We start from the raw sequence: 22,314 nt of genomic DNA, 5'->3' as shown, positions 1-22,314 counted from the left end.
GGAGGGAAAGGCAAGTAACCTCTCTGCATCCATGCCCCCCAATTTCCCCATCTCCCCTTGGCTCCACTGGGCCTCAAAGAGTGTGGTGGTGCTGTGCAGCCCTCAATTGGGAGTGAGCTTCCTCATGGCAGGTGGGCAAGGCAGCTGTGCTGTTGGGGCCACCGGCACCCCTTCCAGCCTTGGGATGGGGGACGTTCCGCAGATTTTAAGAGGAGTAGTGTGGGGGAGGCAATGGGGAAATGCACAGTGTGGCTTTTGTGGCTCTGCATTAGGGAGCTGTGTGCAGGGAGCTCTGTCTGCCCTTCCTCGCAGCTTTTGCACTCCTGTCCCTGCTTGGCGGGCCCTGCATGGCAATGTGTGGGGCAGCGCTTTTCCCCCTCGTCTGAGTAACAGAGGGAGTTCCGGGCGCTGGCAAGCGCTAGGGGCTCCTGAGAAACCAGTTCCTCGGCACTGGGTGGTCTCCGGCACTGGCATCTCCACCACGTCCGCAGAAGACCAAGGACCACAGGTGGGCAGTCCCTGAGCCAGGAGGCAGGAGGCCGGTGCGCAGCCCGTGCGCCTCTCACGGGAGCGGGGACAGCTCTCCCCTCCGGGGCAGGCCCTTCTCCCACCGCGCTCTGAGCGCGAGGACAGGTGGTCTGGGTGCTGGCACCATGAGGAAGAACGCAGGCCAGCCAAGGTCACCCACCGCGCTGGGCCCAGGGGTCCGGCTGGGACTGCCCGCCAGGACCCGCCCCCGCCTCCGCCGGGCTCCGCCTGCGGGTCGCTGAAGACCGACGGCGCAGAGGCGGAAGTGGGGCCGCCAATGAGCGGAGTGAAGGGTCGGGGCGTGTCCGAGCGGCCCTTCCCCAGTGGAGACCGGCTGTGGAGCCGGGCGCCCGCCAGCTAGGCCCGCGGGGGAGAGAGGTCGCGGAGAGCGGCCTCCAATCGGCTCGGCCGGCCGTTCTCCGCGGCCGTGGGCGGGGCCTCCGGGCGCGGGGCGGGGCCGAGCGGGGCCCCCGCCGGGGACGGCGGGCGGGGGGCGTGGCCGCGGCGAGAAGGCCGGCGCCGGGCGGCGGCCGCAGTTCCCGGCGCGCGCTGGCTGCGGCGCCCGCTCCGCAGCATGGCGGGCCTGGGGCGGCCGGGGCCGGGGCCCCGCGCCGCGCTGCCCGCCTGGAAACGGGAGATCTTGGAGCGTAAGCGGGCCAAGCTGGCCGCCCTGGGCGGGGGCGCGGGGCCCGGGCGCGGGGCCGAGGCGGGCGCGGCGGAGCCCTCGGAGCCGCCGGCCGAGCGGCTGGTGCTGGCCGAGAGCCTGGGCCCGCTGCGCGAGAACCCGTTCATGCGGCTCGAATCGGAACGGCGGCGCGGGGCGCGGCGCGGCGGGGGCGCGGGGCCGGCGGGGGCGCGGCCGGTGCAGCACCTGCTGGAGCTGTACCGCCGCGTGCCGGGCGTGCGCACCATCCGCGCCGACAACATCCTCATCATCGAGTCGGCGCCCGGCTTCCCGCCCGACGGCCCCGACCCGGGCCCCGGCCCCGGCCTCGGCCCCGGCCCGGCCGCTCGCCTCCGCGCAGCCGAGGTGCTCGTGTATGAGGCGCCGCCGCCCGCCGGCCGTGTCAGCCGCCTGCTCCAGAAGTTCGATGCTCCGGCCGCGCCGCCCCGCCGCGGGAGTCCGGAGCGCGGCCGCCCCGCGCGGCCGCAGCCGCAGCCGCCTCCCGGCCCCGCCGCCCCGCGCGTGGGCGAGCGCGCCGCCTGCCTCGGGCCCGAGCGCGGCGCTTCGGGCCCCGGGGCGCGGCGCGGCGATTTCCTGCAGAAGACCGGCAGCAACTCCTTCACCGTCCACCCTCGGGGCCTGCACCACGGCTCTGGCCCTCGCCCGCTCCCCAACGGGCCTGCGGCCCCCGAGTCCCGGACCGGTGCCGCCAACGGCCTCGCGGGCTCTGCGCCTGGCCCGGGCGAGTGGAAGCCAAAGGTGGAGTCGGGGGACGCCCCCGTCCACCCGCCCCCCAGCCCCGGGACCCCCAGTGCCACTCCAGCCGCGTTGCTGGCCTTGCCCACGCCCAACTCTGCCAGTGCCACTCCCAGCCAGCGCCGGTGGGTCTCTGCGGCCACCAGCGCCAATGACTCCTTCGAGATTCGGCCGGCTTCCAAGCCAGACATGGATCGAATCCCCGCTGGGGACCTCCAGGCCCGGGCCCTGGCCAGCCTCCGTGTGAACTCTCGAAACTCCTTCACGTTCATTCCCAAGCGCAAAGCCTCTGGGGCCCCTCGTCCTGAAGGGAGGCAGGTGGGGGCGCTGCCAGAGGGAGAGGAAGGCCTGGAGCCCGAAGCCCAGCTGGTGCCTGGAAGGGATAGCGTGCCTGCTGGAGGGAGGAGCCTCTTGGGAGTCCAGGACGGGGGGTGCCCCAGGCCAGCGACCGCCGTCGTCGACCAGGCTGTTAGGCAGCAGAGGCTGCCCTCACCACCCCTGTGTCCCTTGGCTGCTGCGGAGGCTAAGCCTGCCCAGGGCCTTGGGGTTCCCGGCTCGGCCAAGAATGATGGGGAGCCTGGGAGGCCAGGGTTGCCCGTCACCTTCATTGATGAGGTAGACTCGGAGGATGAAGCCCCCCAACAAGCCAAACTGCCCTGCTCAGGAGCCACGGGGCCTCCTTGGTATCACCTGCACCCCACTGGGCCTGGGCACCCATCAGGGCTCCATCACCGAGGTGGTAACACCTTCACCGTGGTGCCCAAGAGGAAGCCGGGGTCCCTGCAGGCCAACGGGGACCCCAGGCCACAGGAGGCCGAGGAAGAGGAGGCAGGCAGCTTGTTGGAGACCCCTGCTGCCCTGGGGACTGCACTGAGGAAGCGCTATCCCACCGTGCACGAGATTGAGGTGATCGGTGGCTACCTGGCCCTAGAGAAATCCTGTCTCATCAAGGCTGGCTCCTCGAGAAAGAAGGTCAGCAGGGGGCATGGGGGAGGGGCACTCGCTGGGAGGCAGAGAAAGCTGTGGGTATAGCAGGTGCCCACTTCCCAGGACAACTGGCCTGGCTGGGGAGTGGATTCTGTGTGGACCAGAGGAGGGCTGGGCTGGGGGGCCATGCAAGCTCCGTGGGGGTGGGGGGAGGCAAGAGCTGGGCAGGAGGAGACCCCTGGCCTGGGCTCCGGGGGGTGGGGGCTGGGCTGGAGGAGACCCCTGGCCTGGGCTCCAGCAGAGCCCCAGTGACCCAGAGGAGACAGCTTGCGTGTGGTGTGTTTCGTAAGGCTGGTGGGAAGTCAGTCCGGCCAGCACCGCTTCGGCCTGTCCTTGCGGCTCCATGTGGAATTGGCAGGGCAGGCCCGCCTCCCCATGGGCCCGGCTGGAGGAAGTAGTCCTGGGCGTGCTGGTGCCGCTCCGGCCTGGCTGTGAGGGTGTAGCCTGGTGTGCTCTTCCAGAGTCCCGGCCTACGTGGGTCACAGGTGCCAGGACAGAAGTGGGAAGGGGTAAGAGCGCTGTGGTCAGATCCCTACCCCACTGTCAGCCTAGGGGTACAGCACTGGGAGCCGTTCAGGAGGGAGCTGTCTACGCCCCAGAAGGCACGCTGGCTTGGAGCTCAGCAGAACCCGGCTCCATGCAAGTGTTTATTGAACTAGTGTGTGTGCCAGGCCTGGGGTGCGATGCTGGGAGCAGTGTAACCTCTCCCTCTCGTTGGGTGGGGGGATGGGCCTCAGGCAGAGAGACCCACGTGCAAGACCAGGAGCCCTCAGGAGCCTCAGTCCCCAGCCGCCCAGTGACCCGGAACCTCTGGGCGCGTGCACACACACACACACACACACCCCGTTCCTCAGATTCTTCCTGCACACGCACGCGCATACACACGCACACACACACCCCGTTCCTCAGATTCTTCCTGCTCATTCTAGCACCTCTGTCTGGCCCTGGGGCAACTTCCAAGGCCAGCCCCACATAACCCCCATCCGCAGGGGGGCAGATGTGTCCTCCGGAAGCGAGATGGTGCCTGGAAGTCTTCTCCGTCAGCCAGTGGTTATCTCCAGGCTCACCCTTGAAGCCGCTTCTGCCACCGTCCTCACTTGCCTTGGGCGATGGGGGCGGTGATGTGCCTTGTGTCCATGGACAACCCCCCCCCCATGCCTGCCGGTTGTCCAATCACATGAGCCACCTCCTCTCTCTGACATGAGTTGGACTTGGCATTGCCCTTCCTCCATGTATCATGCCCTCCTCCTTGGGCGAGGGCATCGGGGCTCCTGCCAGCTCCATCTGCTGAGACAGGCATCCACGCCCAACTCCCTTGGTACTTCCGGTGGGCCCATCTCGCCTGCCTGACCTTGACTCACCGTCTCTAGGGCCACGACCCTCCCACCCTCACTCCTACCCTTACACACGGTCGTCAGCCCCACCGCCAGGCTTTAAGCCCCCCCTTCCCCTTGCTCCTGCTTCCTAACCCTTGACCCTACACTCTAGGAGGCGGTACCTTTCCATTCTGGCCCCAAAAGTGGAGGTGGTAATGGCTCCTCACTTTGTAGATGGGGAACCTGAGGGTGGACAGGAATCCAGTGCTGGTTTCTGCTTCTAGAGCCCTGCTCACCTGGACCCCCACTGGGGAGAGAGCTGCGGGGTCACGTGTGGCAGGGCTGGGGTGACAAGCGTGGGAGGAAGCAGGCCCTGGCCCGGCCCCCACGCCAGCCTCAGGGAGTTGGGGGTCCAGACGGGTGATGCCTGGCAAGGCCAGGTGACCTAGCGAGGGCCCTGCCAGAGCAGCAGGACCTATTGGAGGTGGCTCTTGGCTTGTGAGCACTGCCCCACCCCCCGCACCAGCTGCCGTGCCTGGGAAGAGCCAGGGCTCCTGGTGAGTGGGACAGAAGCGTGGGGCTGCCCGGTGCTTCGGAGCGGTCCGCTGGCTCTTGCCTGTTCCCTGGTGGTCCTCCGGCCATCCCTCCAGGCCCTGGGCTGCAGGGCCCCCCTCGCCCATACGGCTCCAGCCAGCCTGTGGTTTGGACACTGTTCTGTTTGCCCCCATTCTGACTAGGGACTTAGGGGGCTGGAGCTTAGCGGGCCCTTGGGGCCCAATGGCTGACCAGCCTCGTGCTGGGAGGTCCTGGGGTCTTTCCCAGGGGGCAGATGAGGTATGGCCCTGCAGAGGGACTGTCTGGGTGGCAGGGGTTAGGGCAGCCTGCCCCTGAGCTGCAGGTGCGTGTAGGGTGTTGTGACCCTGCTGGGCCTTGGAGGGCTGTAGCCCTGTCTTGGTGGTCGGGGCACCCAGCCGGCCAGTGTGCCGGGGAGACCTGCCTGGGGGGGGCGTCCCCACTTGATTGTCTCTTGGTAGAACTGCTGACGCCATCTCTGTTCCTCCCTTAATGGCCAAGCAGGGGTGGCTGCTGTGCTGCTCTCACCTCTCACCTCTGCCCCAGCCCCAGCCCCTAGGCTGTGCTGCGGAGTGGGACTGGCCAGCTGTTCTCCACACCTGCCTCCCGCGGGGTCGGTGGCTGGTGCGAGGGCCTCTCCCCTTTGTGAGGTGCCACCTGGCCAGGCTCCTGCTCGTTTGGCGGCTCCTTTCCCTCCCCTTCGCCCTCCTCACCTCCTTACTAGCTGGTTCTCTGCCCAGCCTGAGTGTGTCAGTGTCCCCAGGGCTCGATCTATGACACCTAGGCCATCTGCCCTCACCTGCGGTGTAACTGCCACCCCGACATCCCAATCACGCTGGCCGGGGCTTGGCCCTCAGCCTCGCTGCCGTCCCCAGACCCGTGGCGCAGCTGCCGCCAGTCACCTGCTTCTCCACCGGCTCTTCCTAGCGACCCCACTCCCTGCCGGTGTGGAGCGCTGCGCCCGCCACCTCCGAGGTGTCATGGCTGCGTCTCCTCTGTCCCTCCCCACCCCCACCCCCAGCTTTTCCTGCAGGCGTCCACCCCAAGTGTTCTTCCTATGGCCCAGGTGCCGCTGGAGCCGTCTGGGCCCTGCTCCCACTCAGCTGCCCCACTGCCAGGGGGTCTGCGCTGAGCTGGGGCTGCCCTTGACCTGGGGCATCAGGGAGCAGCGTGGGAGCTTCGCCAGAGGCTGTGTGTGGTGGTGCCGTTGTCCCCCCAAACGCAGCCTGAGTGGGGGATGGGAGGAGGCAGGTGTGCGCGGGGGAGTGAGGACAGGGTGGGTGGCCCCCCAGCAGGGGGGCCGGCTGAACCCGGCTGCCGGACCAGAGTCCAGGGTGGACGCCCTTTGGTAATCCAAGCTGGGTGTGCTCGGGTAGGGCAGGGTGAGGGGGACAAAGGGCCTGTGAGGGCTGGGAGGTGGGCCAAGCCGGGACCCACCTGCCGACTACGCTTGGCACAGAGGGCAAAGTCCCCAAGAGCCAGGTGTGCGCAAGTGCCAGCCCCTGGCCACACCCGGCCCATCTGCCTGGAGGCTGGAGGCTGGCCCCTCCCCAGCAGCGTTTGTCACAGGGTGTCTTGTGATTCAGAGAGCTGCACCCACGAGGAGGCCTGGAGCCCCACCAGGCCGTTGGAGTGTGGAGACTGAAGGGAGGCGGATGTGACCCGAGCCCTGGGCCCCAGCTGGGCGCAGAGCGCTGCCCCGCCCCTGCCCGGCCAGGCTGTGCCAGGCTCAGTGCCTGTGTGTGCCCAGCCCCCTCGGTCTCCCCGCTAGAAACTGGTCATGTGGACTAATGAGGGCATGCTAATCCGGCCGGGCCCTGGCAGCCAGCCCTTCCTGTGTCTTCGGTGGTGGGGGATGGGCCTGGAGGGCTCAGGGTCGTTGGGGACAATGCCGTGTACCCGGGGGTGACCGGACGCCACAGCCACTGTGGGGCCTCGGGTGAGGGGCAGGCCGCCGGGTCCGGGCCTCTGTCCTGCTCGGCTGGGGGCGGGGTGGGGCCTGCCGTGGGGACAGGGCGGGTTGAGGAACAGTGTCACCTTCAAGTGACAGGAGCAAGTATTTCTCTCTTGGCTTTGCCTGACTCGGGTGACCTGCACCTGTGCGCTCATGGCCCTGACCGCTTGTACGTGCGGCTGGCCGGGGCAGAGAGCACTGGGTCTGGGCCTGAGATTCGCCCAGCGGGTGTCTGTGTGCGAGCCACGCTGGGATGGGGAAGCACCGGAGCTGGGGGTGCCCATGACCGAGCGGGTCTGTGTGTGCATGTGCGGCTGCGGGAGGAGGCGGGGGGCGGAGCACGTGCCCTTGGTTTTGGACACTCGCTCAGCCTGGCATTGCCCCCTGAGGCCAGTGCTGGGGCTCCCTCTGCTGCCAAGGCTGCAAGTCCAGCTTTCCTGTGAGGCCCCTGCATGTCCTGCTGTCCCCGGGCCCACGTTCTCTGCCTAGGGGCCCAGCTCCTGCCCCCGGCTCCTTCCGGGGGCGGGGGGGAACTTGAGCTGGCTGCTGGAGTCCTGTGCTCCGGAGTTTAATGTTTCGGGCTCCTGCGGGGCCGCTCCCATCTGCTGCAGGCTGGAGCCTCTCGTATTCGTTACCAACCTGCCGGGCCGGCCAAGCAAGTCAGCAAGTCGGGTGGGCCTGTGGCTGTCTCGGGGGTGGAGTCCCCGTCAGGGAGCGTGAGGGTCCATCTGCTTGCGCCCGCCCCTGCTTCCTCTCCAAGCCGGCAGCTTGGTCTGTACTCCGAGGCCGTCGGGAGAGAAGAGGATTTGCTCGGGTGTGAAATTCTGCAGCCTGCAGAGTGGGCGGGGGACAGGGCCAGACAGGCCGCCCAGGCGGGAGGGAGGGGCCGCCACAGCCCCCCTCGGGTGCAGTTTTGGTCTAATTCTGACTCGGTCTGTAAAACAGCGTGATGGCATTTGGTGCCACCCTCCTGGGGCTCGGCATATGCCAACCACCCTGCTTTGTCACCTCATGGGGGCCCTGGGGGCCTGGCCTTGGGTGCGCCCTGTCCTGCACGGCAGCGGTGCCCATGTGAGCTGTGCAGGCACATCATTCAGGTCCCTGCGAGCCAGGCTGTGAACGCGGTGCTGGGGAGAGACCCCAGCCACCCCGCTGGTGGCTGAGGAGGTGGGGCGCCCAAGTATGTGGGCCCCCTGAGTGCCGTCTCACCTGCTTCTGCTGTAGAGCCTCTAGGTGGCTGGTGCGCCCCCTGCGAAGGCAGCCTTTCAACCCTAGGAGCTGCCATAGAAGTTTCTGGAGACCCTGAGACTTTGGGCTCCTGGTGGTGGCTAAGGTCTGGTCCCTGGGCAGGGCTGGTTACCCGAGGTGATGTGACCCTGGGCCTGGGGTGAGGAGGGGCTGGGTGGGGTCTGGGATGCAGGTGTTTGGACACACTGGCCCTGGGTTGCGCAGGCAGCCAGGCCAACCTTTATGGGGTCCTTGCCCGCAGGGGGCAGGTGAAGGAGTGCTCTCCGATGAGGGGCGACCCCTCCACCTTTCAGTTTCTGAAGGGTTGATGGCACATTCTGCTACCCGCCGGGGCGAACAGCCTCTGCGTGCCCTTCTGTCGGCCTGGCTTAAGTAACCCCTGGTGGCAGCAGGGCCCTGCTGAGGTACCTCCTTGTCCTTAGATGAAGATCTCCTTCAACGACAAGCGCCTGCAGACCACGTTCGAGTACCCCCCCGAGAGCTCCCTGGTTCAGGAGGAGGAGGCGGAGGCCCAGGAGGGGGCGGAGGAGGAGGGGGCGGAGGAGGAGGAGGAGGAGGAGGAGGAGCCCTTCTCGCCGTTTCTGCCCCGAGCCACTTTTGCGAACAGCATGGGACCCGAGAGCCCTCAGCTGCCGGACGGCAGCTCAGGTGAGTGCCCACGTGTGGGAACGGGCGGCCCAGCGGGTGGCCTCGCCACACGTCCACACGTGTACCTCTTGGCCCGCAGGCCTGTCCGGCTACACTCCAAAGCATTCCGTGGCCTTCAGCAAATGGCAGGAGCAGACACTGGAGCAGGCTCCGAGTGAGGTGGAGCCCACACCCAAGGAGGTCATGGTGAGCAGGGGTGCGGCTGGGAGGGCCAACACCCAAGGCCCAGGGTGCGGGTTGTCTCTAACGCCTGGATGAGTCCCATCAGCTCCCTCTCTGTCCCTCTCTCTCAGCTCACCCCTGCCAGTCAGAACGACCTCTCAGACTTCCGAAGTGAGCCAGCCCTCTATTTCTGACCCCGACCCTGCCAGGATGGCCAAGGCTGAGCCCCAGGAGACGGGCAGTGCCCAGAAGGCCCACCCCTTGCTCTGTGTGCGCGCACACACGCACTCACACGCCGCCTGCCGCCCTGTTGGGCTCTGCCCCGCCATATCCCACCCTTCCTTCCTGGGGTTGGCCTGAGCCTCGGGCACCGGGGTCTCCTGCTTCCCTTGGGGCTGAGTTTCGCTCTCCAGCCCTGGTTTGGGGGTGCTGCCTATGGAGGATGCACAGGGTCCTGCTGGACACCATGCCAGCAGGTGTCTGGTGCACGTGTGAAGGGCTAGCCTGGCTGCCTCTCCTCCAGGGGACTTCCAGCCCTTCCCAGCGCCCCCCCCCCCCCAACTACAGACCTCACCCCACCCCCTTTGTCACGAATGGCAAGTTTTTTCTTGCCTCTGATGATGGATTCAATAAATAGCACTGGACAAGGCTGCCTCTGCCTTCCCTGTGTGGTCCTTGGCCTGAGATCAGGGAGCAGGGGTGGGGTCTGTGGGGACCTGGCAGCGAGGAGGGTACAGCAGGAGCCCGGCCAGGACATCCGTGCCTGGGTACAGGGGTGGCCCTGTGTGGCACCCCCACACAGCGCCGTCTGGTGGCTCAGGCGTTCACTCCCAGAGCCCTGGGCGCCCTGCTTCCCCTCCTGTGAGCTCTTTTGGTCTCTGGGCTGACACAGTGGGAGCTGCATCGGGGGAAGGGCACGCTGGGCTTGCTCTCTGGGATCTGGCATTCTGGCTGGACCACAACAGTTTTAAAGGCCGAGAGACTGGGAGGGACAAGGAGCGGGTGAAAGCTCGGGGATCTCGCCTCCTGTGTGGCTTGGAAAGCTGCCTGAGCCACAGGAGGCTGCAGCAGGTCTGTAGCAGGGAGACCGCTTCCCTGGGGTCAGCGCTAGCGGCTGGCAGGAAAACCCGGCAGATCCCCAGAGGGAACAGGAGACGCAGAGCTGCCTGCTCAGCAGCAGCTGGAGCTGGGGAGCTGGGGCCGCTTACAATCCAGGCCACGACTGCAAGCACGGCCCTCCTGAAGACGAGCTTGTGAGAAAGGCTGCCCGGCCAAACTCGGGAAGGAGGGTGTTTTTAGTGTTTTTCTGGGGGGAGTGGGCCCAGGTTTTTCCAGACCCTCTCAGTACATGCTTCCCAACCCTGCCTAGCTGCAGGGACCCCCGTAGGAGCCGACTGGCCACTCGGGATGGAGGGCTGGGCCCGCGCAGCGTGGGAGGCCGGAAGCGGCATGCCTGGTGTGACCAGGGAGAGTGGGAAGCGGTGGGCCTGTGGGGCGGAGCCAAGTTTAGAATTCTGGAGCTGGGGCACAGCCCTGGCTAGAGGGCATCTCTCGGGGCACAGCCCTCTTGCTGGGTGACGGGGCATCGCGCAGACCAGGACCAACAAGCACAGCCCCACCCGAAGGGCAGGCCGAGTGCTGGAGCTGGGCCGGGGGGCCTGCAGCCCTGGGGGGAGCAAGAGTGGGCGACAAGGTCACAGGAGATGCTCAAGGGCACCCTGGACTCTGTCCCCAGAGCCAACAAGGCTTGTCATGGGGAAAGCCACTCCAGGCCCCCCTCTGCCAAGAAGCCATAGAGCTGGGCTCACATTGATTCTGCGGATGTGCAGCAGCCTCACTTCCCACACAGGCCGCAGGCCGCGGGCAGCAGGATATCTTTACAAAGACGATCTTTATTGAACGTCACAGACCAGGGCAAGCTCTGAGGGGGCGGGCCCCAGCCCCTCCCCTACTCCCCTGGCCTGGGCACCAAGGTGAGGCGGCTGCTGTGCTGGTGAGACTAGGGAGCAGGGCCTCTCTGGCAGCCCCGGGGGGTGTGGGGACCTTAGCCCCAAGAGCAACGGACCCAGAGCCTGTCCTCCCCATATCCTGTGAGTACAGGGCCGATACCCCCACCTGGAGGGCTGCGCCCAGGGCTTTACTTGTCACCCGGGGCAGGTGGAGCTGGGCAACTGCCTCTCGGCACCCGAGACAGTGAAAGGAGGTGGCTGCTACTATGAAAAAAGACACTTTGAAAACAGACTTGTTGGGGGCAGAGCCACTGAGGGAGTGGGGAGGCAGGCCCCTCCCCACCTAAGGCCCCATCAGCTCTCCTTGCCTCCACTGCTCTTCTGCTCCGAGGCGGTGGCTTTGGTCAAGTTCCCAGCTTCCCTCTTCAGGACGCTAAGCAGAGTCTGCGAGCTCTCCAGGATCTGGAAACAGAGACACGAGTGATTGACCCTGTCCCTTCCATGAGGCTCCCACAGCCCAGCTCTGTTCCCACCAAGCCGTGGCCACTCCTGGGGCAGAAGCAGGGAGAGGAGGCCCGACGGGAGGGTCGGGCAGAGTCAGTAGGGCGTCTAACCCACAGCCCCTCTCCCTGCCCCCGGGGAAGCCAGGCGAGGTCAGCTCTGGCCCTTGTTGCCACCCTCTGCCCGTGGTCTGGGACGAGCCATAAACCCACGATATAAACACCAGGGCTTGGGACGGGGGGGGGGCCCACGGGCAGCCCCCCCGTCACCCCGCAGCGGTCTCGACCACGTTGTAGCAGTGTTGCCTCTGCCTGTGGGCGCCCCAGGCCACCCTGCGTGCAGGCCCCTGCGGTGCCCCGAGTCCCACCTTGAGGTAGGCCGCCTCCGTCTCTGCGATGGTCCGGTCAAACTCGTTGCGAGAGGCGATCTTGCGCGCCAGGTTCTCGTTGACTCGGGCCAGCCTCTCCGTCAGCTGCCTCACCTCGCTCTGCAGCCGCTGCTTCTCCTCCTCCTCCTGCTGGATCTGCCGGCACAACTCCTCTCGCTTCTGGCACAGCTCCTCGATGCCTAGGGTGGGCCGGGCGGAGCGGGCGCTGTGGACCCGGGCGGGGAGGGCGGCGGCACCCCTCTCACTCTGGAGCCCGCCGCTTTGTGGGAGGGGAGGATGGCGGGAGGCCCGGGACTGGCCCGGCCACCTTCCACCGCCGCCAGGCCAAGTTCCCACCGCCCAGGGCTCCTCGGGGTCAGAGAGCGCGCTGCGCCGACCGCCGGGCACGGGCCACGCACCCCCTCGGCCACGCGCCGCGGGCCGGCGAGCCCCGCGCCCCCCCGGCCCGCCCCGCCGCGCGGCCGCTCACACTTGACCAGCTCGTTGTTGTAATTCTGCAGCGCCGCGCCCTGCTGGGTCATGGTCGCCGCTGGGGCCGCGACCGCTCCAACCGCCGCTAGCGCACCGCCGCTCGCGCCTGCGCACCGCCCTCTGGCTGCGCGCCCTCTAAACGTCACCGCCGCGCGCCTCTCGTGTGCGTCATCGGCGCGCGCCGCGCTGGGAGGCTCCGGGAGCTGGTGGGCACGGATGGCGGCGGCGGCGGCGGCGGCGGCGGCGCGCGACGGCGACCCCGGGCCTGCACAGGAGCTGTTGGCGGCCTGGAACACCGTGAGCACCGGGCTGGTGCCGCCGGCCGCGCTGGGACTGGTGAGGCCCCGGGAGAGGGCGGCGGGCCCGCGCGGGGTTGCGGGGACCCTGCGCGCGTCATTGGGACGTCCACCCTGGGGTTCGTTCGGCTTCCGAGGCGGCCCTTCCCTAGCGTCGGGCAGGCATCCGTGCGTCGCGGACGCGGGGTCGCGGGAATTCCGCAGCTTCCCCTCCGCCCTGTCCCTTCCTCGCTGCTCCCCGCCTGTCAGTGCCCTTCCCACCGCTACTCTGTATTCCCTTCTCGCGGTTTCTGCACTCCAGGCTTCTTCCCGGACCAGCGGTGCGGTGCCGCCGAAGGAGGAGGAGCTCCGGGCGGCAGTGGAGGTTTTGAGGGCCCACGGCCTGCATTCGGTCCTGGAGGAGTGGTTTGTAGAGGTGCTGCAGAACGACCTGCAGGCCAGCATCTCCCTCGAGTTCTGGAACACCATCTCCCAGCGTGAGAACTGTGCAGACGAGCCACAGTGCCTTCTGCTTCTCCTGGACGCCTTCGGCCTGTTGGAGAGCCGCCTGGATCCCTACCTGCATAGCCTGGAGCTGCTGGAGAAATGGACTCGCCTGGGCTTGCTGATGGGCGCAGGCGCTCAAGGGCTGCGGGAAAAAGTGCACACCACCTTGCGGGGCGTCCTGTTCTTTTCCACGCCCAGAACCTTTCAGGAGATGATTCAGCGCCTCTATGGCCGCTTTTTGAGAGTCTACATGCAGAGTAAGAGGAAGGGGGAAGGGGGCACAGACCCGGAACTAGAGGGGGAATTGGACAGCAGGTATGCGCGTCGCCGGTACTACCGGCTTCTGCAGAGCCCACTGTGTGCGGGATGCGGCAGTGACAAGCAGCAGTGCTGGTGCCGCCAGGCCCTGGAGCAGTTTCACCAGCTCAGCCAGGTCCTGTGAGTACTCACGTCTCTGTTCTTGACCCTTGCTTGCTTTCCTGGGTCCAGCTGGCCGCTTCAGAGAGCTGGTGAGCTGGTGGGGGTGGGGGGGCATGTGTGCCTTCATAGTCGTGGGCATGCCAAAGGGACGGCCCCCAGGACCCCTGTGCTGTGGATTTATACGTTTTGTCCCAGACACAGTTGTGTCTGCCACTCACACTAGCCCTGGGTTTCACACTATGCTTACTCTGAGACCCCAGTGATTGCAAGTTTTCTGGGCCACCTAGAATTCTGCTGTGCCTTCTAGGCACAGAATTCTCCTGGCTCTCTAGGGAAGGGGTGATGTTCACCCTCCCCTGTAATTGCAAAAGGTGGGCTTGCTTTTTTTTATTCTTTTCAGTACAAGTTGGGGATTAGGCCAACATGCTGGGCAAGCAGATTGCCTTTCCAGCCTTTTAAAGAGGAAAGGATTTTGTTGTCACTGTGAAAGCCGGGTCCTGATCTGTGGGCCTTTTCTCCTTTGTGGTTGCTTATAATGATCTTGTCACGTTGTGTGAAGTTGTAGCAGTGGAGCTGTTAGGAAGGGGGAGGGGCTTCTAGCCGGACTGAGGGAAGGGGCCTGTTGCTGAGGGTCAGGGAGGCCCTGGATGGCTTCTGCTGCTTCATCCCAGGTGAAAGGTGCACAGAAATGTTCTTTCTCGTTTTCTCTCGAGTTCACTTGCCATTGCTTGCCAGGGTCTGCACGACTGGTGGCCTCTATACCATCTGTGCTACCATTTGTACTCACAGGGTCAAGGCAGTGACAGTTAGCTGTTGCTTCAGAGCCACGTTTAGGGGATGCGGTTTTACCCTGAGAGCCGCACCCACTCTTCACCTGGGGAAGGCCAGGGCCTCACCTGGGCACAGAGGCCGGCTAGGGAAGGCAGGGCTCTGTCCTCCCCGGCAGCTTCTTCTTTAAGCCCTTGGCACGGAGGGCACTGGCTGTGAGGGGACGAGTGTGCCCCACGAGCCTGGCTGTCCTCCAGACACAGGCTCAGTCTGCTGGAGCGGGTCAGCGCGGAGGCCGTGACCACCACCCTGCACCAGGTGACCAGGGAGAGGATGGAGGACCGCTGTCGGGGCGAGTACGAGCGCTCCTTCCTGCGAGAGTTCCACAAGGTAAGGACGCCCTCGGGCCCTGTTCCCTGGCGGCCGTAGAAGAGGGTTCTGGCAGGCCTGACACCCTGTAGTCTTAGGAGCAGCCAGAGTGTGGCTTGGATGAACGAGGATCTGGCTGGTGGCTGAAGCTGTCCTGGTACCGGGTGGAAGCTGGCCCTCCCTGGCCTGCCCTGGTGACAGCAAGAAAGAGCTTGTGACCTGCTCAGCGAGATCTGTCCAAAATCACTTGGCTGGAGGCAGCGCCAAGGTCTGGGGTGTCCCGGTGGGGGGGCCTCAGGGCGCCCATGATGTTGGGGCATGGCCTGGGGCTCTCCAGCCCGCTCCTGCCTCCTGTGTGTCCTCCGCCATTTCCTCGTGTCTGCCTCCCGAGGGTGCAGATCAGCTGTGATGGGGATTCAAAGCAAGTGTCGCACAGCAGCAGTCTGGAGTGGGTGTGAGCCCAGAGGCCTGGCCGGGGCACCTGTGTTGCCCCTGGTGGCAGAGTGTCCAGATGTCCTCACCAGTGGCTGTGTGGTTTGCCGGGGACCGTATGCATCCTAGTGCACGTGTGACTGCACTGGCTGTCAGTGTATACGTGTGTGCTCATATAGTCTGTCCTTGTGTAGAAGTGTCCTTATGTTGTCTGTCTGTGGTGGGGCCAGTCAGGTACATGGCCCCCAGGGTGCGTCTTTCCCCCAGGTCAGGGGTGAGCACTCTCTCCAGCCCCTACATCAGGGCCACTGTCACCAGAGAGAAGCCTGGGCACTGATGCTCATCGGGGGTGGGAGCACACCTGTGGATGGCCTGGGATGCCCACATGGGAGCCATTATTCTGCTGATTTCGATGTGCTCCTAGCCTCCAGGTGGCCTTAGGGACTCCCCAGGACTGGCCGCAGAGTGGGTGGCTGCGTGACTTCTCCCAGCCTCTGCTCCGTGTCAGGCTGGGGCTCAGCTCCTCACCTCCCTACATCTGTGCTCTCCCGACAGTGGATCGAGAGGGTGGTCGGCTGGCTTGGCAAGGTCTTCCTGCAGGACGGCCCAGCCAGGCCTGCGTCCCCGGAGGCCGGCAACACACTGCGCCGCTGGCGCTGCCACGTGCAGAGGTTTTTCTACCGTATCTATGCCAGCCTGCGCATCGAGGAGCTCTTCAGCATCATCCGAGGTCGGCCCCCTACCCGCTGGAGTAGCCGCCTTCCCTGTGCCTTTACCGTTCAGATCTTGCAGCCCGTCAGGGGCCTTAGGACAGTGGTGTCTCAAGCAAAGCCGGGCCTGCCAGTGCGGCCTGCCCCCAGACGGTGCTTCTGGGCTTCCGCCCTCCTCCTCTCGGCCTCACGTCCCTGCTCTGTGCTGGCCCTTGGGCCCTGTGGGGGTGGAGGGCACATGACGGCCCAGGGATGGCCTGAAGCGCCTGGCAGGTGTTTCTCGTTGTTGAGTGGAGGCGCGGCCGCTCACCCTCCGGGCCCTGCCCACCTTGTGTCCTTTCTTGCGTGCACAGCACGTGTGTGCAAGGGCCCACACCCTTCCTGCAGACTTCCCAGACTCCCGGCCAGCCATTGAGGACCTCAAGTACTGCCTGGAGAGGACTGACCAGAGGCAGCAGCTGCTCCTGTCCCTCAAGGCTGCCCTGGAGACGCGGCTCCTCCATCCAGGTGCCCAAGCTGCTGCCCAGGTGGCCAGCCTCCCCTGCGTCGGGGCCCGTGTAGGGAGTGGGTCTGTGCAGTCCTTAAGAGGAGCAAGGTGCTCTGCCTCATCTTCCCCTGAGAGAGTCCTGGGGAGTGATGGGTGTGGCCTGGGCAGACCGCCCAGTGAGCGGAGGGCTCCCAGGGAAAGCACATGAGAGGTGGGGGAGAAAGGGGCAGTATCCTGGGGGTCACACTGGTATCCTGGGGACTGAGGTCACAGTGGTGGCCTAAAGACCCACCTGGCTAGGGCGCTGCTCATGGGACAACCCCTGGGTGCTGCTGTGACTACCGTTCTCCCTTCTGACCATAGGGGTCAACACATGCGACATCATCACCCTCTACATATCCGCCATCAAGGCCCTGCGTGTGCTAGACCCTTCCATGGTCATCCTGGAGGTGGCTTGCGAGCCCATTCGCCGCTACCTGAGGTGAGCCCCGCGGGGAAGCCCCGGGAGCTGCTCGGACTTGGGATCTTTGTCCTCTGGCTCCATTTGTGTGGCCAAGTTCCCCATGGGTCCTTATGGCCCCTGAAACACCACGGACCCTCTGTCCCTCCTGCTCGGCCATGTGGCCAGGCCACGGCCGGGGCTGCTTCCTTTTGTGGGTGCTGCCACGTCCATGGGCAGACACTGGGGGCCACCCTGCACCCCTGCTCTCTGTCCCCATCCCCTCTTCCTCGTCCAGAGAGGCCTCGACTCAGCTTTGCCTTGCTGACCAGGCCCCAGGCCGAGGCAGGGGAGGGACCCCCGTGCACGAGCATCAGTGACTCCCGGGCTGTCAGGATGTGTTTGGGCAGGCGCTGGGGCACAGCTGTCCGGAGACCCCTTGGGACAGCAGAGGCTCCAGGCCGGGGCTGGGAAGCATCTGGGGCTGCCCTGACTCATGTCTGCTGCCTCTTGGTTGTGAAGGGCCTTGCCGTGATCCTGTATTATTTCAGTTCTTGGTGTTTCCTGACAACGGCAGGGTGTTTTTTTAATTACTATAATTAGTATTACCATTTCCTGAGAGGAAGTGTGATGGACCTGTCTTAAGCATGTGGCCAGCAGGCGCTGGCTGCCGGGGTGTGGTGAGGTGAGGCGGTGTGTGCTAGCGGGGCGACCAGGGAGAGGTGCCGTGAAGGCCAGCGGCAATCCCATACGGCAGGACGCGGGAGGACACGGTGCGGCAGATTGTAGCCGGGCTGACGGGGGACTCAGATGGGACGGGGGACTTGGCTGTCGAGCTGTCCAAGACAGACCCGGCGAGCCTGGAGACCGGTCAGGACAGCGAGGATGACTCTGGCGAGCCCGAGGACTGGGTCCCCGACCCTGTGGATGCTGATCCAGGTCAGTGCCCACCAGCCCCGCCAGGCTCTGGATTGTGGGTGGCACTCTGGTCTCGAGTCTGTGTCCATAGGTGCCCCAAAGCTTGAGGGGGTCAGCTGTCAGCGCCCAACCCGACCTGCTTCTGCAGGGTGCTCCCGCTGGCTTGAGCGGGCCCGCCGCAGCCTCCGTCCCCACCCAGCTTGCTAGAAGAGCACCACCCACCCCGCCCCCAGCCTGGGATCTCCGGGCTTGGGCCTCACAGGCCGGGCAGGCTGGGCCTTGCATGGGCACCGACGGCGCTCCCCGGGCCCTGCGAGGTGCCAGTGCTGCCCCTCCCCGTGCCATGCAGGGAAGTCCAGCTCCAAGCGGCGCTCTTCAGACATCATCAGTCTGCTGGTCAGCATCTACGGCAGCAAGGACCTGTTCATCAACGAGTACCGCTCGCTGCTGGCCGACCGCCTGCTGCACCAGTTCAGCTTTAGTCCTGAGCGGTGAGGCCCGCCAGGCGCCATGGGCTGCAGGGGGCGCCGCTGCCTGCTCTCCTGCCGGCAGGTGCACCAGTGCTCAGCCGTCACGCGGGGAGGCCCAGGGGACGCCAGATCCCCAGGAACCCCAGGGCCTCAGCTGGGACGGAGTCCGGGGTCCCCTCGGTTGGAACTGCTCCTCCCGTCTTTCCCACCGGGGTGGGTGGGGGAGGGCGCCCGCTCCGCTCTGGGTGCTGCTTGGGGTGGGGGTGTGCAACACCCCCTCAGAGATGCTTCTTTCCAGGGAGATCCGCAACGTGGAGCTGCTGAAGCTGCGCTTTGGCGAGGCTCCCATGCACTTCTGCGAGGTCATGCTGAAGGTGGGCACCTGGGGCTCCTGCCCACCTGGCCTGCCTCCCTTCGAGCTCAGCCCCGGCGCCTTTGTGAGACTGTCCCCTCCCCCCAGGACATGGCGGACTCCCGTCGCATCAATGCCAACATTCGGGAGGAGGACGAAAAGCGGCCCGCAGAGGAGCAGCCGCCTTTTGGGGTCTACGCCGTCATCCTGTCTAGCGAGTTCTGGCCCCCTTTCAAGGACGAGAAGCTGGAGGTCCCCGAGGACATCAGGGAGGCCCTAGAGGTCTACTGCAAGAAGTACGAGAAGCTGAAGGTACTGTGGCGGCAGGTGGGGTCTGCGTCCTGACCTGGCCACCCCTCCAGGCAGGCTGTGCGGCCGTGCTGGATGTCAGGCCTGTGGCCACGGTGCCTCTGGCTCACGCCATCTCAGTTCTTGGCCTGAGGGTCATGGTGGGCACGTGGGTGGCCACGCAGCCCACAGAGTATCCTTGCCTGTGCTTTCTGCTGGTGGCCTTGCATCTCCCTGCTGCGGGCTGGAGTGGTGGCTATATGGTCTTGGCCTTGGAGCCGGAGAGCCTGTCTGTTGCTCTGCTGCCTGCGACTTGGGGAAGCTGTGGGTTCTGCTTCCGTTTTCTCCCTGCAGATTGGGGTTCTCTTTTGCGTCTCCCTTCGGAGCCGAGGGGTGAGGGGGTGCTGAAAGACTACTAGCACTTGGCCCTCAGCACTTGTGTCGGTGTCGTGGGGCTGCTGGGACAAAGTGCCAGGATCGGGGCTTACCCAGTGCAGGTGTGTTTTCTTCCTTCTGGTAGCCAGGGGTCCGCAGTCCGGTCCGCGACCACACTGTCTGGGGGCTCGAGGCATCACTCGACTTGTGGCCTCATCAGCCCAACTTCCGCCACTGTTGTCACGTGGTATTCTCCCCGTGTCTCTGTGTCCACATTTCTTCTTGCAAGGACACCGATCATATCGGCTTAAGGGCCCACTTGATTTCTAGAATGACCTCATGTGAACAATTTGACATGTGGTAATACGGTTATATTCTGAATTATTAGGCGTTAGGACTTTGACATCTTTTTGAGGGACACACTTCAACTTATAACAGTCCACACTCTGGCCCCCCAAAATTTGTGTGCTTCCCACATGCAAAACACATTCACCCAGCATCCCCAGAAGTCCTAAGCCTTTCCCGCACCGCCTAAGCTTACATCGACCCCGCACCTCAGAGTTTGGTGTCTGAGTAGCATCTGAATCGGGCGAGAGCAAGACCGAATGCAGCTCATCGAGGGCAGTCCCTCCCCAGCTGTGAGCCCGGGGGAGCCAAGCATGCGAGCAAAGTGTGGGCCAGAGCCCTCCGTCCCCAGTGGACGACTTGTCAAGGAAGAAGGGGGTCACAGGCTCAAAGCAAGTCCGAAAGCCAGCAGAGGGACTGCCCCGGTCTCGAGGCTGTCTCCCATCTGCCGGAGTGCACCCACCCTGCAGGCGGGCCCTGCACTGCGGCTCTGCCCGCGGAGCCCTCCGCAGCGGGCCGGCTCTCTCCCTTTTAGTGTGGGCTGCCGTAAAATTCTCAGGAACCTGGTCTTCCATGCGGCTCCCGGGCGCCTGGCCGTGGCCCTCACGTGCACACTTCCTGGACAGCCTCGTCTCTGTCCTGGCTCTTCTGAGGCCGCCGGCCGGCTCCAGCGTCGGAGCTCAGGTCTCTGGCGCCCTCTCGGCTCTGACCCTGCCGCGTCCCTGCCGGCTTGCTGTCCCCCGTGCCGCCCCTCCCGTGCTTGTGGAGTGGCCTCCGCTCAGCATCTCGGTGCATTGGTTCATCGTGCTCGGGTGTGTGTCCCGCCCAGCAGAGCTGTGCACAGACGGGGCTCTGCTGCCACGTAGCCGGGCCGCGCTTCTCGTTTGCTGTGGCCTCTTCCTCCTTCTGACCCCTCTCAAGGGTGGCTTTCCGGGCCGTGTCCCTGCCAACAGTCTCTCCGGGGCAGTTCAGGCTTCTACAGGCATGCAGCCCGCAGCCAGCCTCTGCCTGTCACCCAGCTCCAAGGACTCACACTTCTGGGAATTTGCTACAACAGCACCCCTTCCTGGGACCAAAATGTGTCCCTTTCTCGTGGTTGCTGTAACAAAGTGCCATGATGTGGGTGCTTACAACGATAGAGATCTTTTTCTCTGTCCTGGAGGCCAGAGCAGAGGTCAGGGCGTCAGCAGGGCTGTGCTCCTCCGAAGGCTGCGGGAGAGGGTCCAGCCCCGTGAGCATCTGGGGCTGCAGGCCACCTGCGGTGTTTCTCGGCTGTGGCTGCGTCGCTGCCGTCTCTGGCTCTGTCTTCACACCGTCTTCCCTCTTACGAGGGCACTGACTGTGCTGCGTCAGGGCTCGCTGCAGTCCCATGACCTTGTCTTAGCCCCGTCCGCACCGGCCTTGTCTCCAACCCAGACCTCATTCTGAGGCCCGAGGGGTTAGGGTGTTGGACGCCTTTCCAAGACCCTTAACTCACTGTCCAGTCCTAGTAGATGGTGGTAGTTGAGGGGTGGGAGCTGGAGCCCTGTCTTCTATCCGTGCTGCTGCTGACTGCAGGGAGGGGGGCAGTGAAGGACCCCTCCCCGCCCCTGGTGCCAGGTAGCGGAGCCTCGTTCAGCTGGGCTCAGCCAGGCCCTCGGGCTGCTCGTGCTGACTGCGGCCCTCCCCAGGCCATGCGGACCCTCAGCTGGAAGCACACCCTGGGCCTGGTGACCATGGACGTGGAGCTAGCCGATCGGACCTTGTCTGTGGCGGTGACTCCCGTGCAGGCCGTGGTTTTGCTCTACTTCCAGGACCAAGGTGAGCCCGTTGGGCCCCTGCCAGCCTGCCCCCGCCTTGCCTCCCAGGGGGCTGGTGCCAGGCGCTGCTCTGTGCAGTGGCGGGGGTGGCGGGGGCAGGACTCCGCCTCCTGAGGCCCCCTGGGTCCTGCTGCCCTCTGGGATGATGAACTGGGCTGACTGACCGGGCCCAGTGCCTAGTGCTCCCGGCCCCTCTGCGCAGCCAGCTGGACCCTGGAGGAGCTGAGCAAGGTGGTGAAGATGCCCGTGGCGCTGCTGCGGCGGCGCATGTCCGTGTGGCTGCAGCAGGGCGTGCTGCGGGAGGAGCCTCCCGGGACCTTCTCTGTGGTGGAGGAGGAGCGGCCCCAGGACCGAGACAGCATGGTGCTCATTGACAGCGACGACGAGAGCGACTCGGGCATGGCCTCCCAGGCCGACCAGAAGGAGGAGGAGCTGCTGGTGCGGCCGGGGGAGGGGGCGGTGGCCTGGCTTAGCCTCTGGTGTGGCGGCCACGCGCGCGCCGTGGGGTGGCCTGACGGCCGGCCTGGCCTCTGTCCCCCCAGCTCTTCTGGACGTACATCCAGGCCATGCTGACCAACCTGGAGAGCCTGTCGCTGGAGCGCATCTACAGCATGCTGCGCATGTTCGTGGTGACGGGCCCCGCGCTGGCCGAGATCGACCTGCAGGAGCTCCAGGGCTTCCTGCAGAGGAAGGTGAGGGACCAGCAGCTGGTCTACTCGGCCGGCGTCTACCGCCTGCCCAAGAGCTGCAGCTGACGCGCCCGCCGGCCCTTCCCGTGGGCCCCCACCTGGAGGATGGGGGCGGGCAGAGTGCAGAGTAAAGCAAATGGTTCTCTGTCAGTTCACTGTCCTGGTGGCTCTGTGGGCCCGTCGTGGGGGTGTGGTCCAGGTTTGCCTTCGCACTGGCCGCTCCACCTGCACCCAGCAGGGCCTGGCTCCCTGGGAGCAGGTGCGGGCCACACACGAGTGTCCAGGCCCAGCCCCGCCTGCACACCTGTCACTGGGCTCCAAACCCGCAGTCTGGCACATAGATGTCCCTGAGCCGCACCTGCTGGGACACACCTGAGACCGGTTCTGCCGGGGCACACGGGGGCCTCCAGCTCCCAAACCGCACTCCAGCATTTGAAAGGAGCCCTCAGGTCACCTTTCCCCTTCACGGCTTGAGGGTCCAGGGCTGCTGATGGGACACGTGGATGCCCCTGGAATTCGTGAGGTG

At 65.6% G+C, this 22,314-nt stretch overlaps 3 protein-coding genes across 3 annotated transcripts; 2 read left to right on the top strand and 1 right to left on the bottom strand.

Moving 5' to 3' along the window:
• Positions 1-1,096: 1,096 nt before the first annotated feature.
• TPRN (taperin) lies at positions 1,097-9,486 on the top strand. Its single transcript, XM_039220767.1, has 4 exons — positions 1,097-2,920; positions 8,449-8,674; positions 8,754-8,860; positions 8,968-9,486. Exons 1-4 carry the CDS (start codon positions 1,103-1,105, stop codon positions 9,028-9,030), a joined length of 2,214 nt encoding a protein of 737 aa, XP_039076698.1. The 5' UTR covers positions 1,097-1,102; the 3' UTR covers positions 9,031-9,486.
• A 1,222-nt stretch (positions 9,487-10,708) lies between these two features.
• SSNA1 (SS nuclear autoantigen 1) lies at positions 10,709-12,230 on the bottom strand. The gene is made up of 3 exons (XM_039220727.1): positions 12,144-12,230; positions 11,654-11,853; positions 10,709-11,247 (listed from the first exon to the last, which is right to left on the bottom strand). Exons 1-3 carry the CDS (start codon positions 12,193-12,195, stop codon positions 11,140-11,142), a joined length of 360 nt encoding a protein of 119 aa, XP_039076658.1. The 5' UTR covers positions 12,196-12,230; the 3' UTR covers positions 10,709-11,139.
• On the top strand, positions 12,180-21,938 carry ANAPC2 (anaphase promoting complex subunit 2). Its single transcript, XM_039220725.1, has 13 exons — positions 12,180-12,481; positions 12,743-13,365; positions 14,373-14,505; positions 15,472-15,646; positions 16,014-16,133; positions 16,477-16,594; positions 17,310-17,491; positions 17,820-17,961; positions 18,239-18,314; positions 18,401-18,604; positions 20,971-21,100; positions 21,302-21,537; positions 21,642-21,938. The coding sequence occupies exons 1-13, from the start codon at positions 12,194-12,196 to the stop codon at positions 21,852-21,854; spliced, it is 2,640 nt and encodes an 879-aa protein (XP_039076656.1). The 5' UTR covers positions 12,180-12,193; the 3' UTR covers positions 21,855-21,938.
• Positions 21,939-22,314: the final 376 nt, after the last annotated feature.

This window comes from Hyaena hyaena, unplaced genomic scaffold (assembly GCF_003009895.1).
Source record: "Hyaena hyaena isolate Hyena2069 unplaced genomic scaffold, ASM300989v1 scaffold_911, whole genome shotgun sequence".
NCBI lineage: Eukaryota > Metazoa > Chordata > Mammalia > Carnivora > Hyaenidae > Hyaena > Hyaena hyaena.
The sequence above is the reverse complement of the archived record's forward strand: the minus strand, read 5'-3'. Positions and strand labels throughout refer to the sequence as shown.

Bases quoted from the DNA above. Each gene is read 5' to 3' on its own strand.
- TPRN (XM_039220767.1), top strand. From the start codon at position 1,103: ATGGCGGGCCTGGGGCGGCCGGGGCCGGGGCCCCGCGCCGCGCTGCCC. The intron at 8,675-8,753 runs GTGAGTGCCCAC...CTTGGCCCGCAG, and splicing joins GCTGCCGGACGGCAGCTCAG to GCCTGTCCGGCTACACTCCA. The intron at 8,861-8,967 runs GTGAGCAGGGGT...CCTCTCTCTCAG, and splicing joins CCACACCCAAGGAGGTCATG to CTCACCCCTGCCAGTCAGAA.
- ANAPC2 (XM_039220725.1), top strand. From the start codon at position 12,194: ATGGTCGCCGCTGGGGCCGCGACCGCTCCAACCGCCGCTAGCGCACCG. The intron at 13,366-14,372 runs GTGAGTACTCAC...GCTGTCCTCCAG, and splicing joins CACCAGCTCAGCCAGGTCCT to ACACAGGCTCAGTCTGCTGG. The intron at 17,492-17,819 runs GTCAGTGCCCAC...CGTGCCATGCAG, and splicing joins CCCTGTGGATGCTGATCCAG to GGAAGTCCAGCTCCAAGCGG.
- SSNA1 (XM_039220727.1), bottom strand. From the start codon at position 12,195: ATGACCCAGCAGGGCGCGGCGCTGCAGAATTACAACAACGAGCTGGTC. The intron at 11,854-12,143 runs GTGAGCGGCCGC...GGCCCACCCTAG, and splicing joins CAACAACGAGCTGGTCAAGT to GCATCGAGGAGCTGTGCCAG. The intron at 11,248-11,653 runs GTGGGACTCGGG...CTCTGTTTCCAG, and splicing joins CGGAGGCGGCCTACCTCAAG to ATCCTGGAGAGCTCGCAGAC.